This window comes from Pleurodeles waltl, chromosome 8 (assembly GCF_031143425.1).
Source record: "Pleurodeles waltl isolate 20211129_DDA chromosome 8, aPleWal1.hap1.20221129, whole genome shotgun sequence".
Lineage (NCBI taxonomy): Eukaryota > Metazoa > Chordata > Amphibia > Caudata > Salamandridae > Pleurodeles > Pleurodeles waltl.
The window spans coordinates 24,000,814-24,016,080 of record NC_090447.1 but is presented as its reverse complement, the minus strand read 5'-3'; the positions used below and the strand labels follow the sequence as shown (position 1 = coordinate 24,016,080).

At 46.1% G+C, this 15,267-nt stretch overlaps 1 protein-coding gene across 1 annotated transcript in view; it reads left to right on the top strand.

Annotated features, from left to right (window-relative positions):
• LOC138249318 (transient receptor potential cation channel subfamily M member 2-like) overlaps positions 1–15,267 on the top strand; it is a 369,646-nt gene that overhangs the window by 159,668 nt on the left and 194,711 nt on the right. The window contains exon 11 of the mRNA XM_069203277.1: positions 13,093–13,222. Within this exon, the coding sequence (XP_069059378.1) occupies positions 13,093–13,222 (130 nt within the window). The remainder of the gene's footprint in view (positions 1–13,092; positions 13,223–15,267) is intronic.

The following is a 15,267-nucleotide window of genomic DNA, read 5'->3' as shown; positions in this document are numbered from 1 at the left end:
GTATATAATAGAGCTACCTCAGGTGTCAATCAATCAATCAATCAATCAGGGATTTGTAAAGCGCACTACTCACCTGTGAGGGTCTCAAGGCGCTGAGGAGGGGAGGGGGAGAAGTTGACGGGGGAGGTGCTGCTACTGCTGGAACCGTGTCGGCCATTTCTCCTCCCACAATGAACTTCTAGAACGCGGACCTCAACTGCTCCCAGTTCCACAAATAGAGGAGTGGACCTGCTACCACCTAAGGTCTTGCAATGTTACGTTGACATCCTAGGACATTGCAGTGCAGGGTTTGAAAAACAGCCAGACACTCTATTCAGAAAAGCCATCACCGTTCATTCCGTGTTCGATTGTAGTGCATTAACCCTGCTAATGGACAAACTGTTATCCACCAAAACCACTGGGAAACAGCAGCTGCACTGACACCAGCACCCCCTCTGACTCATGACTGAACCAATGTGACTGAAACATAATACGTAAAGAAACCTGGTACATAAGCGAGGACACTTCAATGTGCATGAAAATGGAGTTAGTTGCTGAGAAATAGAGAAGTATTTCCACAGCCGCCATACAACTTCAAACCTCACCTATTCAATTGCTTGATAATGAGTTGCATCCTCGCCACATAACCACAAACTGGTAAGAGTAAGAAAGGGACATCTCACTCATCCTACTCTCTGCCTCACAATTCACTGACTCCTGGTGATGCAACACTGCAAGGAACTCAATTTGGTATTCAGTGAGACTCATTTCACTACTCTGGCAAGAAAGTTAGTAGCTGCGAGATGCAATAGACAAGGTACCAGTCACCAATATTTTAGCCGTAGGGCAGTAGAGGGTTCAAACTTTACCACAAAATTGAGCTTAATGAGGTAACACACTTCAGAACCACGTGACCCTCACACATTCAGTTATCCAGACCAAATTGTGAGCACTCAGTAGCACTAACACTTGAGTGTGAAAGACAAAGGGCCTGCTTTAGAACTCAGAGGACCGATTTCTCTGTCACAGTGGTGATGAATATCCTGTGAGCCAAAATCTAAATCCCATTAGATCTAATGGGATTTAGATTTCGTCAGACAGTATATCTGTCACTGTTGTGATGGAGGATCCTCTCTGCCGAGTTCTAAATCAGGCCTTGTAGCCCCTCACAACCCCACTCCACATACTTGCGGATGTGGTGTCCGTGCTTTCTCTGTTACTAATAGTCCCTAAAAAAAAGGGGCCAGTGAAACAGTGGTAAATAAAACCCAGTTTTGTGCTTCAGAATATCACAGACATATATTCTGTACTAAGAAAAAACACTTTGGTGGTCATTATGAGTCTGGCGGTCCCATGCCCACCAGACTGGTGGTGGCAGTCTCACCGCCAACAGGCCACACCATGCTCAGACCACCGACACCGCGAGGCTGCCGCAAGCCGGCAGCCTTGCGGACCCGGTGGTTTCTCATCCTCCAGGGCAGCGCTGCTGCAGGCTAGTGACCATTTTTACCCAGTCTGATTGGCACAGTGAAACACCCATATAATTCCCTAGTATATGGTACCTAGGTACCCAGGGTATTGGGGTTCCAGGAGATCCCCATGGGCTGCAGCATTTCTTTTGCCACCCATAGGGAGCTCAGACAAGTCTTACACAGGCCTGCCACTGCAGCCTGAGTGAAATAACATCCACGTTATTTCACAGCCATTTTACACTGCAATTAAGTAACTTATAAGTCACCTATATGTCTAACCCTCACTTGGTGAAGGTTAGTTGCAAAGTTACTAAGTGTGAGGGCACCCTGGCACTAGCCAAGGTGCCCCCACATTGTTCAGGGCAATTTCCCTGGACTTTGTGAGTGCGGGGACACCATTACACGCGAGCACTACATATAGGTCAATACCTATATGTAGCTTCACAAAGGTAACTCCGAATATGACCATGTAACATGTCTAAGATCATGGAATTGTCCCCCCCATGCCAAATCTGGTATTGTGGTGCCGATCCCATGCATCCCCGGGGCTCCAACATGGACCCCGGGTACTGCCAAACTAGCTCTCTGGGGTTTTCACTGCAGCTACCACTGCTGTCAACCCACAGACAAGCTTCTGCCCTCCTGGGGTCTGGGCAGCCCAGTCCCAGCAAGGCAGAACAAAGGATTTCCTCTGAAAGAGGGTGTTACACCCTCTCCCTTTGGAAATAGGTGTTAAGGGCTGGGGAGGAGTAGCCTCCCCCCGCCTCTGGAAATGCTTTGAAGGACACAGATGGTGCCCTCCTTGCATAAGCCAGTCTACACCGGTTCAGGGATACCCCAGCCCCTGATCTGGAGCGAAACTGAACAAAGGAAAGGGGAGTGACCACTCCCCTGTCCATCATCACCCCAGGTGTGGTGCCCAGAGCTCCTCCAGTGTGTCCCAGACCTCTACCATCTTGAATGCAGAGGTGTGAGGGCACAGTGGAGGCCTCTGATTGGCCAGTGCCAGCAGGTGACGTCAGAGACCCCTCCTGATAGGTGCTTACCTGGTTAGGTGGCCAATCCTCCTCTGAGGTCTATTTAGGGTCTCTCCTGTGGGTTTCTCTTCAGATAACGAATGCAAGAGCTCACCAGTGTTCCTCTGCATCTCTCTCTTCGACTTCTGCCAAGGATTGACCGCTGAGTGCTCCAGGATGCTTGCAAAACCGCAACAAAGTAGCAAGACGACTACCAGCAACATTGTAGCGCCTAATCCTGCCGGCGTTCTCAACTGTTTCCTGGTGGTGCATGCTCTGAGGGCTGTCTGTCTTCACCCTGCACTGAAAGCCAAGAAGAAATCTCCCGTTGGTCGACGGAATCTTCCCCGTGCTAACGCAGGCACCAAACTTCTGCTTCACCGGTCCTCTGGCTCCCTTCTCATCTCGACGAGCGTGGTCCCTGGACACCGGAGCTGGATCCATGTGACCTTGACAGTCCAGTGGTCCTTCTGTCCAAACTTGGTGGAGCTAAGTCCTTGCCTCCCCACGCCAAAGAGTAATCTTGTGTACTGCATGAACTGCCACTGCTAGGGCTTCTGTGCACTTTTGCAAGGATTCCTTCATGCACAACACAGCCCAGGTCCCCAGCACGTGTACTGCATGAACTGCCACTGCTAGGGCTTCTGTGCACTTTTGCAAGGATTCCTTCATGCACAACACAGCCCAGGTCCCCAGCACACCGTGCTGCATTGCTCAACTTGCTGAGCTGATCTCCGGCTTCGTGGGACCCTCCTTTGTAGTGCTGAGACGACCGCCATGCTCAGATTACTTGAATGCCTGTTTAAGTGCTTCTGTGGGTGCTGCCTTCTTCTGCGTGGGCTCTCTGTGCTGCTGAGCACCCCCTCTGTCTCCTCCTCCAAGGGGCGACCTCCTGGTCCTTCCTGGGCCCGGGCAGCACCCATTTTCTTCATCTGCGTCTCTTGCAGCTAGCAAGGCTTGTTTGTGGTCTTTCTGCGTGGAAACAACTCTTCATCCTCCAACACGCTGTGCGACATCTTCTGTGGAAGTTCCTAGCATCTTCCGTTGTTGTAGAATCTTCAGCTTCTTCCACCCGGAGGCAGTCCTTTTGCACCTTCATCCGGGGTTTAGTGGGCTCCTGCCCCCCCTGGACACTTTCGTGACTCTTGGACTTGGTCCCCTTCCTTACCAGGTCCTCAGGTCCAGAAATTCGTCTTCAGGGCTTTGCAGTCAGTTGTTGTCTTTGCAGAATCTCCTATCACGACTTTAGTGTGTTTCTGGGGAAGTAGGGTAACTTTACTCCTACTTTTCAGGGTTCCACTTTCTTAGTATATGGTTTGTGTTGCCCCTAGGCCTATGGCATCCTATTGTATTCTACAGTGTTTGCACTACTTTTCTAACTGTTTACTTACCTGATTTGGTTTGTGTGTATATTTTGTGTATTTTACTTACCTCCTGAGGGAGTATGTCCTCTGAGATACATTTGGCATATTGTCACTAAAATAAAGTACCTTTATTTTTAGTAACCCTGAGTATTGTGATTCTTATGATATAGTACCTATATGATATAAGTGGTATAGTAGAAGCTTTGCATGTCTCCTAGTTCAGCCTAAGCTGCTCTGCTATAGCTACCTCTATCAGCCTAAGCTGCTAGAACACTACTAATCTACTAATAAGGGATAACTGGACCTGGCACAAGGTGTAAGTACCACAAGGTACCCACTTTAAGCCAGGACAGTCTCCTACAAAGATGATGGGAGGGAAGAAAGCTGAGGGGAAGAGTGAGAAAGAGAGGGACGGAATAAGGCTGAGGGAAGAATGAGGAGCAAGGAGAAGGGGAGGGAAGAAGGCTGGGGGGAAGAGTGAGGAAGAGAGAAGAAGGCTGAGGGGAAGAGTGAGGAAGAGAGGGAGGGAAGAAGGCTGAGGGGAAGAATGAGGAAGAGAGGGAGGGAAGAAGGCTGAGAGGAAGAATGAGGAGCAAGGAGAAGGGGAGAGAAGAATGCTGAGGGTAAGAGTGAGGAAGAGAGGGAGGGAAGAAGGCTGAGGTGAAGAGCGAGGAAGAGAGGGAGGGATGAAGGCTGAGGTGAAGAGTGAGGAAGAGAGGGAGAGAAGAAGGCTGAGGGGAAGAGTGAGGAAGAGAGGGAGAGAAGGAGGCTGAGGGGAAGAGTGAGGAAGAGGGAGGGAAGAAGGCTGAGGGGAAGAGTGAGGAAGAGAGGGAGAGAAGAAGGCGGAGGGGGGAGCATGAGGAAGAGAGGGAGGGAAGAAGGCTGAGGAGAAGAGTGAAGAATAGAGGGAGAGAAGAAGGCTGCGGGGAAGAGGGAGGAAGAGAGGGAGGGAAGAAGGCTGAGGGGAAGAGTGAGGAAGAGGGAGGGAAGAAGGCTGAGGGGAAGAGTGAGGAAGAGAGGGAGGGAAGAAGGCTGACGTGAAGAGTGAGGAAGAGAGGGAGAGAAGAAGGCTGAGGGGAAGAGTGAGGAAGAGAGGGAGAGAAGAAGGCTGAGGGGAAGAGTGAGGAAGAGAGGGAGAGAAGAAGGCTGAGGGGAAGATTGAGGAAGAGGGAGGGAAGAAGGCTGAGGGGAAGAGTGAGGAAGAGAGGGAGAGAAGAAGGCTGAGGGGAAGTGTGAGGAAGAGAGGGAGGGCATGGCAGAGAAACAAAGACTAGATGAGGTTTTTGGCTTGAGTAAAGATTAACTTAACACACGTTTCAATGGCAGGAGACTCAGCTCTTCCAGTCCAAGACCTTCTATTTACAAATTATTGTTTTCATGTCTGATAAATTCAATTGAACTAAGACTATGAATTTAAACATAGCATGGAAATAAAGTGACAGGGACTCCAATTTATTTTATTTTATTTCATGATTTGGAACTCCAAAGAGGTCCACGTGTACACACATCATCAACACAATACAAAAATAAGAATAAGAAAAAAAAAAACATAATATAATATAAAATAAGGCTATCTTTAAATTCAATACCTAATATAAATAGAATCAATGGAAAATATAAAAACAGGGTTATCTTTAAAATATAATACAATCAGGTCTCTACCTATCACTTAGGTCTTAGAGTACCGTGTGATATTTACGTATATAAAACAACAATCTCAAAGAAAACTTCAATTTGATCATTTTAGTTCTCAACCCCCCTAACCAATTCCACAAATATAATACATTGCAAAGCGTTGTGATATATAAAAGAAAGGTTAAAACCCAGAAGCATTATACAAAAGAGCGATTCAAAACCAATCTACAGAGAATATAGTGTATTAATCCTAAGCTAGTAGCATCTGGGAGGGGCCTGAACATCATGTCCCAGCCTGTGAGGTACAAGGAAGTGACAGGGACTCAAACGGCACCCATTAGAAAAAACAATAAGTAGGTTTGATGCTGTGTCATGCAGTCACCTTGTGTAGCATTCAGCATCTTCTTTACAACTTGCAGGAGCATCAGGAGAACAGAAAAGGGGTGAGAAAAGGATGAAGGTAATGGGATGGAAGAGAGATGGGGAGCACATGGGAAATTAGTAGTAAGATTTAAGGGAACATGATGTTATGCCATAATGCCCTGACAGTGAAAGCACTTCCAAACTCCATGGGGCAGTCATTTTTGCCCAAATTTGACCCACCGACAGACACACACCACAAATAAAACTGTCTCCACATTTAAATATTGGGTGTTATACAAGAACTTTACGGGGCTCCTTCTATTAGCTGGCAAACAGGTTCAGTGTTCCCATAAAGCAATTTAAGAAAGTAGCATGAGGGTGCCACCTGGTGGTGGTGAAGAAATTCTGTGAAAGACCAGAAACACAGCTCTTTTAGTATATTGGGAGTTCTCCAGGAAGCAAAATTCTATTTTGCCTGGACTCCTGAAAATCGTTATGTTTCCCTGCCTAGAAAAGGATGAAGGGTTGAATCAGTTTTACTGCGAACGCCTGGGGTTCAGTTTTGACTTGCCAGTCAAAGGAAAATTAGATTGGACTCCCAGATTGCCTACTCCTGCTACCCAAATGCAGAATGTTACCTACATATGACCAGCACGAGTGAAGACGCAGGGGCCTCAGCTAGGGAGCCCTAGAACTCAGGAGGTGGCATCTTAACGGGAAAGCTTTGTGCAGTAAGGTCAGCACCTGTCTGTCGTAAAGGCGTCCGAAAGCATAGAGCTCCATAGATGAAAAAGCATTTGTGTAAACTCAGTGCAGTGCCCCAGCAAGCGCAGCCCTTGTCCCAACTTTCCTGATGTGAGGCAGTATCTGGCAGCGCTCACAGGAGCAGGAATACAGAGAGAATTTTAAGAACTTCGAGCAAACTGCAACTTTGCCCTTGGAGCGCTCCCCATACACACTAGGCAAGACAGTGACAGCTCTTTTGGTCTTATTTGGAAAAACGAACTAGGTGGTGCCCTAGAGCTTCTGGTTTAACTTTTCTTACGGAAGAGGCGGCATCGTCCTGTGGGTTTCAAGCATGGCTTATGTCACTGAACGGCTTGGTAAGAGACACAGAAGGGCTTCTAGTAGCTACAAAATGTTGGGAATATTTATTTTGAACTCCAGTCATACACACATAGAGACAAGGCCCGCGCTCTCTTCCTCATTCCCTTTTAGGTGGCCTGCCTAAAATCAGGGCTTCCCCTCAGTAAGCCACCTTCTGGGGTGACATTGTGAAAGCTTGTGTGCTGAGAAGCAGAAGCATCACGTGAACCACAGACAACCAAAAGTGCTGCAGTGCCAGAGTTTTCACAGTACCAAAGTTATTACCATTAATGTAACGAGAAAGGTGGGCTCATCTGAAATGTGTTTATATTTGAACTGATTGTCCCTTGAGGGAGGGGCCCCGGAGAGGGAGACTCCGGATGGGAGGCTCTGCAATGCAAGACCTACGTGACGGAGGCACTGAGGGAAACAAAAGGGAGGGCAACAAGGAAATGCTAACAAAGCCTCCTAAAGCAAGAGTGATACGGCAAAACATGCAGAGCTGCGGGTTTTAGAACTGGGGATCGTGGTTCGCGTCTCTGCGCTAGCTCTCCAGAATTGAAGAAAGATGCGCCGTACCTAAAAGGTAAGTCGCTCCATCGGCTGAGCCTCTAATAGAAACGAGTTAGAGCTACTAGCATTGTAAATTCCTAAATTGAGTTTTCTTGCCACATAAATTGAAAATGAAAAGTTAAAGAGTTGACATAAGTGAGTCGATTCAAAGCGCCACCGCCACCGTGAAAGAGAGACTCGCCGTCAAAAATATTGGCAAACGTGCAATTATCCACGTAATCTGGTCTATGGCCAAGGCGGTAACCAAACCGCCCCAAGGAGGGACAAACGTAAAGCATTTACCAGTGTCATTAAAGGATTTTTGAAACTAGTGATAGCGATGGGCGTGCGGTGGGCGTGGTTAAAAGCCCAGATACATACCAACACATCGGAAAAGCAGCGCCTGCGCAGTGCTCTGCCCGACCTAATCCGACTGGAGACTCCATCGCTTGGCTCCCAAGAGAGCCCTTAGTTTCTACGCTGATTGTACCAGGGTACTGAGTGGCCCAGCTGGCGGGTACTCCTTTACTTACTATTCACAAGGTGAGGACTCTGAGGTTAGAAGAACTGATCAAAAGAACATGTTACTTACCTTTGGTAACTCTCTTGCTTGTGGATACTCTATCCTCACGGCCCTTCCCCCTCCCTGTTCTGTGAAATAGACTCTTTTCCATCTAAAAGGGTCCCAAACTAGAGATCTGCACAATGCCCAGGTCAATTTTCCAATGGGCTCTGCATCTGAGGGCACAAGCATTGCGTTGGAAGTAACTGACATCACCGCCTCTGGGCAATGCTCATACACAGCCACTCTCGACATGTCCTACACTTCCTGAGTGCAACAACATCAGTGTGGAGCTGTATGATGCCACCTACTAGTGTGAAGGTGTATTGCTTTCGATTTTCCAGATCCATTCTGACACCCAGGGAACAACTCACAAGCTGAGAAATCTGCTGTTAAATTCACCAAGAGATTACCATAGGTAACTAACTTGTTCATCAGATGCTTACCTCTCATTTTATCAGTTGGTTCAATCATTTCTGTGAGAAACTGGATTATATGTTGAATGAGGGTGGGAACCCACTGGAGTAATAATCGCAAACCTTGCCAGGGTGAATCACAAAAGTCACCAAATAAACCTGTACTTAATCCTGAGTAGCTTGGCAGAAAAGCAGTCAGGCTTAATTTAGGGGGGATATGTGAACTATTGCAGAGCTCAAAACAGTAATAGAGTGAAAATACAACACAATTGTAATCCAAATAAAACCAATTTAGAAAAATAGAGTATATTTTAATAAATAAAATGACAACAAAATAACAAAACTCCAATCTGTAGAACCGGTGTTCTGATTTTTTTTATTTTTGCTAAAAAATTGTACAAAAGGTGCAAGACGCCACCTGCGGATCACACCGAACTGTGACAAAGCCACATGGTCAGGACAACCGCTAGGGAGCACGGCCACATACAGGACCAGATGAGTCCCACTGGCAGTTGTACCATCTGTCCTTGGTGTGGGGGGATGTGAGGTGCTGTGATGCAAGGCTCTGTATCATTACGCATCTGATCCAGTGAAAAAAATTATCAAAAGCTGCGCGGTGTTGCGCTGTGAAGCTCTGAGTCATTCTGAGTATAGTGCGGTGACGCTACTGATCAGGAGACGCGCTTTGTTGCGAGGTCCTGCGTCCCTCTGTGCTGCTCCACCTCGGGTCCGGTGAAACCTTCAGCCAGGCAGGGAGAAGTACACTCCGACTCCAGCCAAGGGTCCAGGACCTTGAGGACAGCACTTGGGGGACAGGACTTACCACTGCGGAGGGCAGCAGATGGGACCAGGTAAAGTGCAGTTGGGTTTGGTCAGCTGGAAAGCAGGGAAGTCCCTGGAAGCTTGTTGTGTCCGGTAGCTTAACAGAAGGTCGGCCAAATAACCATTGGGGTTAATTATGGGGTCCTGGGTTCAAGACGAGAAGGTCCAATCTTCCGTCTTCAGACTGCAGGGCTTTCATCTGATACATATCAGGTCCAGGAGTGTTCTGATTTCAGGTTCAGGGTATGCCACTTTTATACCCCGTGCTAGCCTGTGGGTTGGGTATATCTCTTTGTCTAACCATTAAAAAGGTTCTGTTCAATTCTCTTCCCCCTGGGTTTAGCTCCAGCTTGTCAAGTGAAAGAAAGGGCAGGCAGGCCCAGGTGTGAGCTGTATCTGCCAATGACACAGTGAGTTTCTTCTGAAGTCAGAAGTGCTGGGTACAGCCCCCAGGCTACCCTTTGAACTGTGATCAGGGCAGGGACACAACTCCTTCTCCGCCATCCTGTGAGGCAGACCCACTCTCCTCCACACCCAGATCCTTTTGTCCGCTCTCTGGCTTCAATACACATTTACCGGCGGGGGAGCTACCACAAGCCCGTGAGCACCTGGCCACTCACAGAGAGGCCCAGAACTTTAGGCAGGGAAATGCTAACTTTCTAACAGTGGCATTCCCAGAATATTAATTTAGGAACTGACTTTCCCATTAAAGAGGATTGTTTAATTACAATTAAAATGAGTGGAAGAAGTGTTTCTCTAGCTGGTTCAAAACTGAATTTATTGCTTATGTAAATAAATATAAAAAGGTAAACCAGTGTTACTCCATGGTAGGCTAGCCTTACCATAGTGAAGTATGACTTTGGAAGTGTTTCACTGCCAGGACACGTAAAGCATTAAGTATACATATCCTACTTTTTAAATACCATGCACCCTGCCCTATGAGCTGTTTGGACCTATCATATGGGTGACCTATAAGTATTAAAAAAAGAAGCTTTAGGCCTAGCAAAAGTGTTTTTGCCAGGTGTAAATGGCATTTTAAAATTGTAGGCTCAGGCCTGAGACGTATGTTAAGAAGCCACTTTAGTGGGTAGCACAAGTGCTGCAGCCAACTAGTAGAATCTAATTTACATGCCCTTGGTATGTGGTAAATGTGCTAATCATACACAGGCGAATTTTACCATATTCAAGGGAAAGATCTCACATATTTGATTTTTGGTTGCCTGGGGTTAATGCAGAGTCCTAATGGCAACAAAAATGGGCTCAGCTACAGCGCACCCACTTGCAAGGCCCAAACCTTCCCTTTTTACATATGTAAGGCACCCCTACAGTAGGCCCTAAGTAGCCTCATGGGCAGGCTGCAGTGTATGTGAAGGGTGGGACATGTACTGATGTGTTTTACATGTCCGAACAGTGAAATACAGCCAAATTCTCTTTTCACTGGTGCAAGGCCTTTCTCTCTCGTAGGTTAACATCGGGGCTACCTTTAAATATCTTTTAAGTGTAGTTTTCCTTTGGGATCAGATAGAGATGTGGAGTTTGGGATCTCTGAACTCACAATTTAAAAATACATCTTTTGGTAAAGTTGGTTTTTAAATTGTCTGTTTGAAAATGCCACCTTTTCTTGCTTAAACTATTCTGTGACTCTGCCTGCTTGTGTATTCCCTGTCTGGGTCGGAGTTTTAGTTGGGCTGTTTGTGAATCTCCACTAGACAGTGACACAAAGGGAGCTGGGGTGTAGCCTGCATATCCTGATGGGCCATCTGCCCTAGAGTAGAGGGAGGAGTGGTCACTTGAATGAGCTGTGCCTGCCCTCACACAATGCAGTCTCCAACCCCCTGGTATGTGTCTGGGGTCAGGCCTGGGCAGGGCAGGATCTTGTGAACAACAGAGACTTTCCTTTAAAGTTTGCCTACTTCAAAGGCAGAAAGGGGTATAAGTAGTGGACCCAAAACCCCAGGTTGTCAGATTACTTCTGGAACCAAGAGGAACCTCTACCAAGTAAAAGAGCTGAAGAGCTGGAGGAGGAGTACTGCCCCTCTGCCTGTGAGTGTGCTTTGCTGAGTTGGCCTGCACTTGCTTCTTCTGCCTGAAAGAAGACAAAGACTGGACTTTGTGGTATATTCCTGCTGGTGAAGAATCTCCAAGGGCCTGGACTGAGCGTGCCTAATGTTTTGAAGTCTCAGGGCCATCAAAGACATCCTCTGCCAGCACCTGGACTCTCTGCTGAGATTCCTGCCCTGCCAAGTGGTGCCTTTTCCAGTCCCTGGGCCCTTGAAAGATGAATTTGGTAGAAAAAGGCTGAAATTCACGCATCGGATCCCCCGCAAGAAACATTTTGATGCACCACCTGTAACAAGGTGGTAAAAATGACGCAACCCCTTACAGCGTGGTTTTTCTATCACCGTGCGGCCAGATTTTACATGCATCATTGCTGGGCATCAAAATCATCGTGAACCTGCGCAAATCCGAGGTGCCCATCTGTAAATTGACACATCGCTTTCATGCGGGAGAGAAAAATGACGTTTCGCCTACCCGACCGGAGAAGAAACGACCCAAGGCCTCACTTGCGATTAAGGAATTGACCCATCTCTGACTTTTCCGACGCACACTTGCCCATGCGGCTTTATTTTTTTATGCAAACCAGGTACTATCTAAGTGTGTATCTCCATTTTCCTGACTAGAGTGAGGGCCCCTACTTGGACACAGTGCAAACTGACTACCAACCAGAGACCCCATTGCTAACACAATCTATGCCTTACTCAGGCAAAGTTTCCAGATCTCCTGAAAACAGACCAAATAATGTGTATAGTAAAAAAGTTAAATACTAACCTTTTGTCAAATTGCAGACCAGTATCAAATTTATCTTGGCCTGTGAAAACAATAGAAAAATGCATCCCCTTTCAAGAAAACCCATCTGCTTAGCAACTGCCAGTCTCAGTCAGAGCAGGTTTCAGAAATGAAACAGCTACAACTTTAATAGTTCTTAATTCTCTTCAGCATGACCTAGACAAAAGCAACAAAGGCCTTCTGGTTTAATAGACCTTGCAGAAGCTTTGGCTTTTTGTTGATCGCCACAGACTATTGGCTTTGCCAGACAACAGAATGGGTTTGAGAGATGAAGTGCAGAAAAATAAAATGCACTATCCTCAGTTGAGGTACAAAGCTGTGGCTGCACTAAGACAGGACAGCGTTGATAGGTGGAGCGGCAGTTTCAAGCTGCTGTTCCTCCTTTCAAAGTAAGAGTCCTATTCTGCTTTTGAAGATGAGCAGGGTCCCCCACCCACATACACGTGCAGTGGGTAATGCACCCACCTCTGTGGTATGCCTGCTGGGGGTTCCTCAGTCCCCTTTGCTCACTCCCAAAGTGTGCCTCTCAGTGGCATCTTGGCCTTTGCACCCACATCTGTAATGTTTTGAGGATGCAGAGACAAAGGGGTTCTCTTGTTTGCATTAGCCATGTCCCTATGCAAATTAGGTTGTTTCTTACTTAGGGTTGTTAAGGTGCTAAATGTGTGCTAGCGCAATCCAAACTACAAAAGGTTCTGTTTCTGTGTCTGTGGCCCCTTCAGTAATACCAAAGTGTCCCAGGGTGCAAAAAATAGGCAAACCCAGAGCGATGCCCTTGTGATGCTTCATGTAATATGGCTCCAGCATGTTAAAGGACCTGAACCAAAATGTACAGGCTGTGACACATGTATGCATTTGCTTGAGAAGGCAATGGATAACTACAGTCAGTACATCATCAGAAAGTGGGATGAGTTGGCAATGTTTAACCACAGTCAGGAAACTAATAAACGTTCCCTTTACTTGTTCTTTTGGTTTTAGAGCCAAGACTGCATTGTGGGCGCACTGGCGTGCTCCACCATCCTGAGAAAGATCTCCAAGGAGGTGGAAGACAACGAGATGTCGGAGGGGATGCGGACACAGGCCAAGCAATATGAGGGCCTTGCAATTGGTGAGCAGATTTTGTGTTGATTTCTTTTAAAATACTTATCAAATGCAGTTGTAGCCGGAGAAGTAACAGACCAGTGTATGATACAATCAGCAGTTACAAACCCATGATTAAATGAAAGAGACTCTACAAGATGCTCCATTCAAGGTTCACCAGAATGCACATAATTTGACAAAGTATATCTTTACTTTGTTATACAATTGTAGCAATGAAGGAGTCGCAATCACAATTTTAGAGATTTAAGAGTCCCTGTTGACAAGTACATCGAAGCTTCATGAAATTGCTATTTTTTTGTTTAAATCAGAGGAAGAAGAAATAAGAAGCACAGGGTTTGCAGAACAAAAACTCAGCAAATCACATTTTTTTCTGAATAACCTGTAATTTTCTTTTTTGTGAAAACTTTACTCAAAATGTGATTGAGCAAACAATCAGATATTAACAAATTCCATCAAGCTAAAAAAATGCTGAACTTTACCATTTAGGCTGGCAGAATAACAATGTTGTCCTCTCTTGATTGAAAGCAGACTTGGGGGGTGTATGTGGAATAGTGAAATTAAACTCCAGTAATGATTACATTTTAGTGATATTTGGCATAACCTCCGCTCGATTTTTTATACCTGGATTTTGTTGTGAAGAACTGGGCCGAGCACCTGCATTGGATGCCAGGGATCCTGGTATTGAGCTGGGTCAGTAATTGTTTCTGACCAGTAAGCAAATAAAGTTTCTTTCCTGTGTTTTTGTCTTCTGAAAGTGCTTTGCAGGATCTTACTTTTTTTGCTGGCTGACACTAGACCTGGGATAGTGCAAGAGATGATCTTGAGTTGCTTTGCCTATGGCAATTCCCTGTATCTGCCTTTTCAAGAATCGCTTTATACCGTCTGCAGTGAACCCAGAAATCCACTGTTTGCCTTGCTTTGAGCCTCCCCTTTTAGTCTTCTGCTTGACACGCCTTAAGACCCTTGCATTCGTTTCCAGTGCATACCTTTTTGTACTTCCAATTGAACTGATCCCGTAAACTCATCACTATCATCTTGCCTGCCATCTCAGATCTGTAGGCACTCATTTGTTAGTGGTCCCCAAGATTTTCCAGGCTCGCTCACGGGGCCAAGCTTTTCTGTAACTGCGGCCAAGTTTTGGAGCTCCCTCCCATTTCACAGCAGGAGGATCAACTCTGCCACCAAGTCGTAAGGCTATGAAAACTTGTTTATTTTCCACTTAGTGCTTTCTGCTTGCTTCTTTGGTTTAATAGTTCCAGGACACCTTATCTAGTGGCACTTGCGCTTTATAAGTTTTGATTATATTTTATTTTATTACAATAGCAAAATCTTCCTGCAGATTGATAATCATCTGCGGTGTAAAAAAAAGAATTCTGGTTCAGCCATTTTCAAGGCTATTAAGGTATATGGGGGAATATACTGACTCTCACGTTAGGAATATAAATGTCCTGAGCCGCCTTCATTTATGACACACTGGTTGTCCTTTTTGTGCATGAACGTTGTTGGCAGAAGAGGTGTGTAAAGGCCTCAATGTTATAACGTATTTTCAAAGTGTCATGTGATGCCTTTATGTCACTAACTTTGGAACTCCACCTCCCTCTACCTACACTGACAAATAGCCTGACAATGGTGAAGTACGTGAGTGCTCGGGGGAGGAATGGAGGAGGGCAATAGTGAGTGAGCGGTGTGCACATTCAACCAGAAAGATTTTGGAGAAGCTGTTGACACCAAAAAAGTCAGTTAAGATACGTTTGATATATTCTTTCATTTTACCAGTTGCTATCAACTCTGGTACACCTTAAATGTGCAGGTTGTTTCTATATGATTGCTCCTCGAGATCTTCGTTTTGTGGCTTTGCTTATTTGAATTACTCCTTCTATGCATAAACGTTTCTCTTTTGAGTCATCTCCAGTGTTAGAGATACATTGCCCTGCTACCTTTATGCTGTTTCCTTACTTGTCCAGTCTCGCATTCATTAAATCCATCATGTTTGTGAGGGAGTCAATTTTATTGTTTATAGTGACCATACTCTTCTGCATTTCCATTAATAGG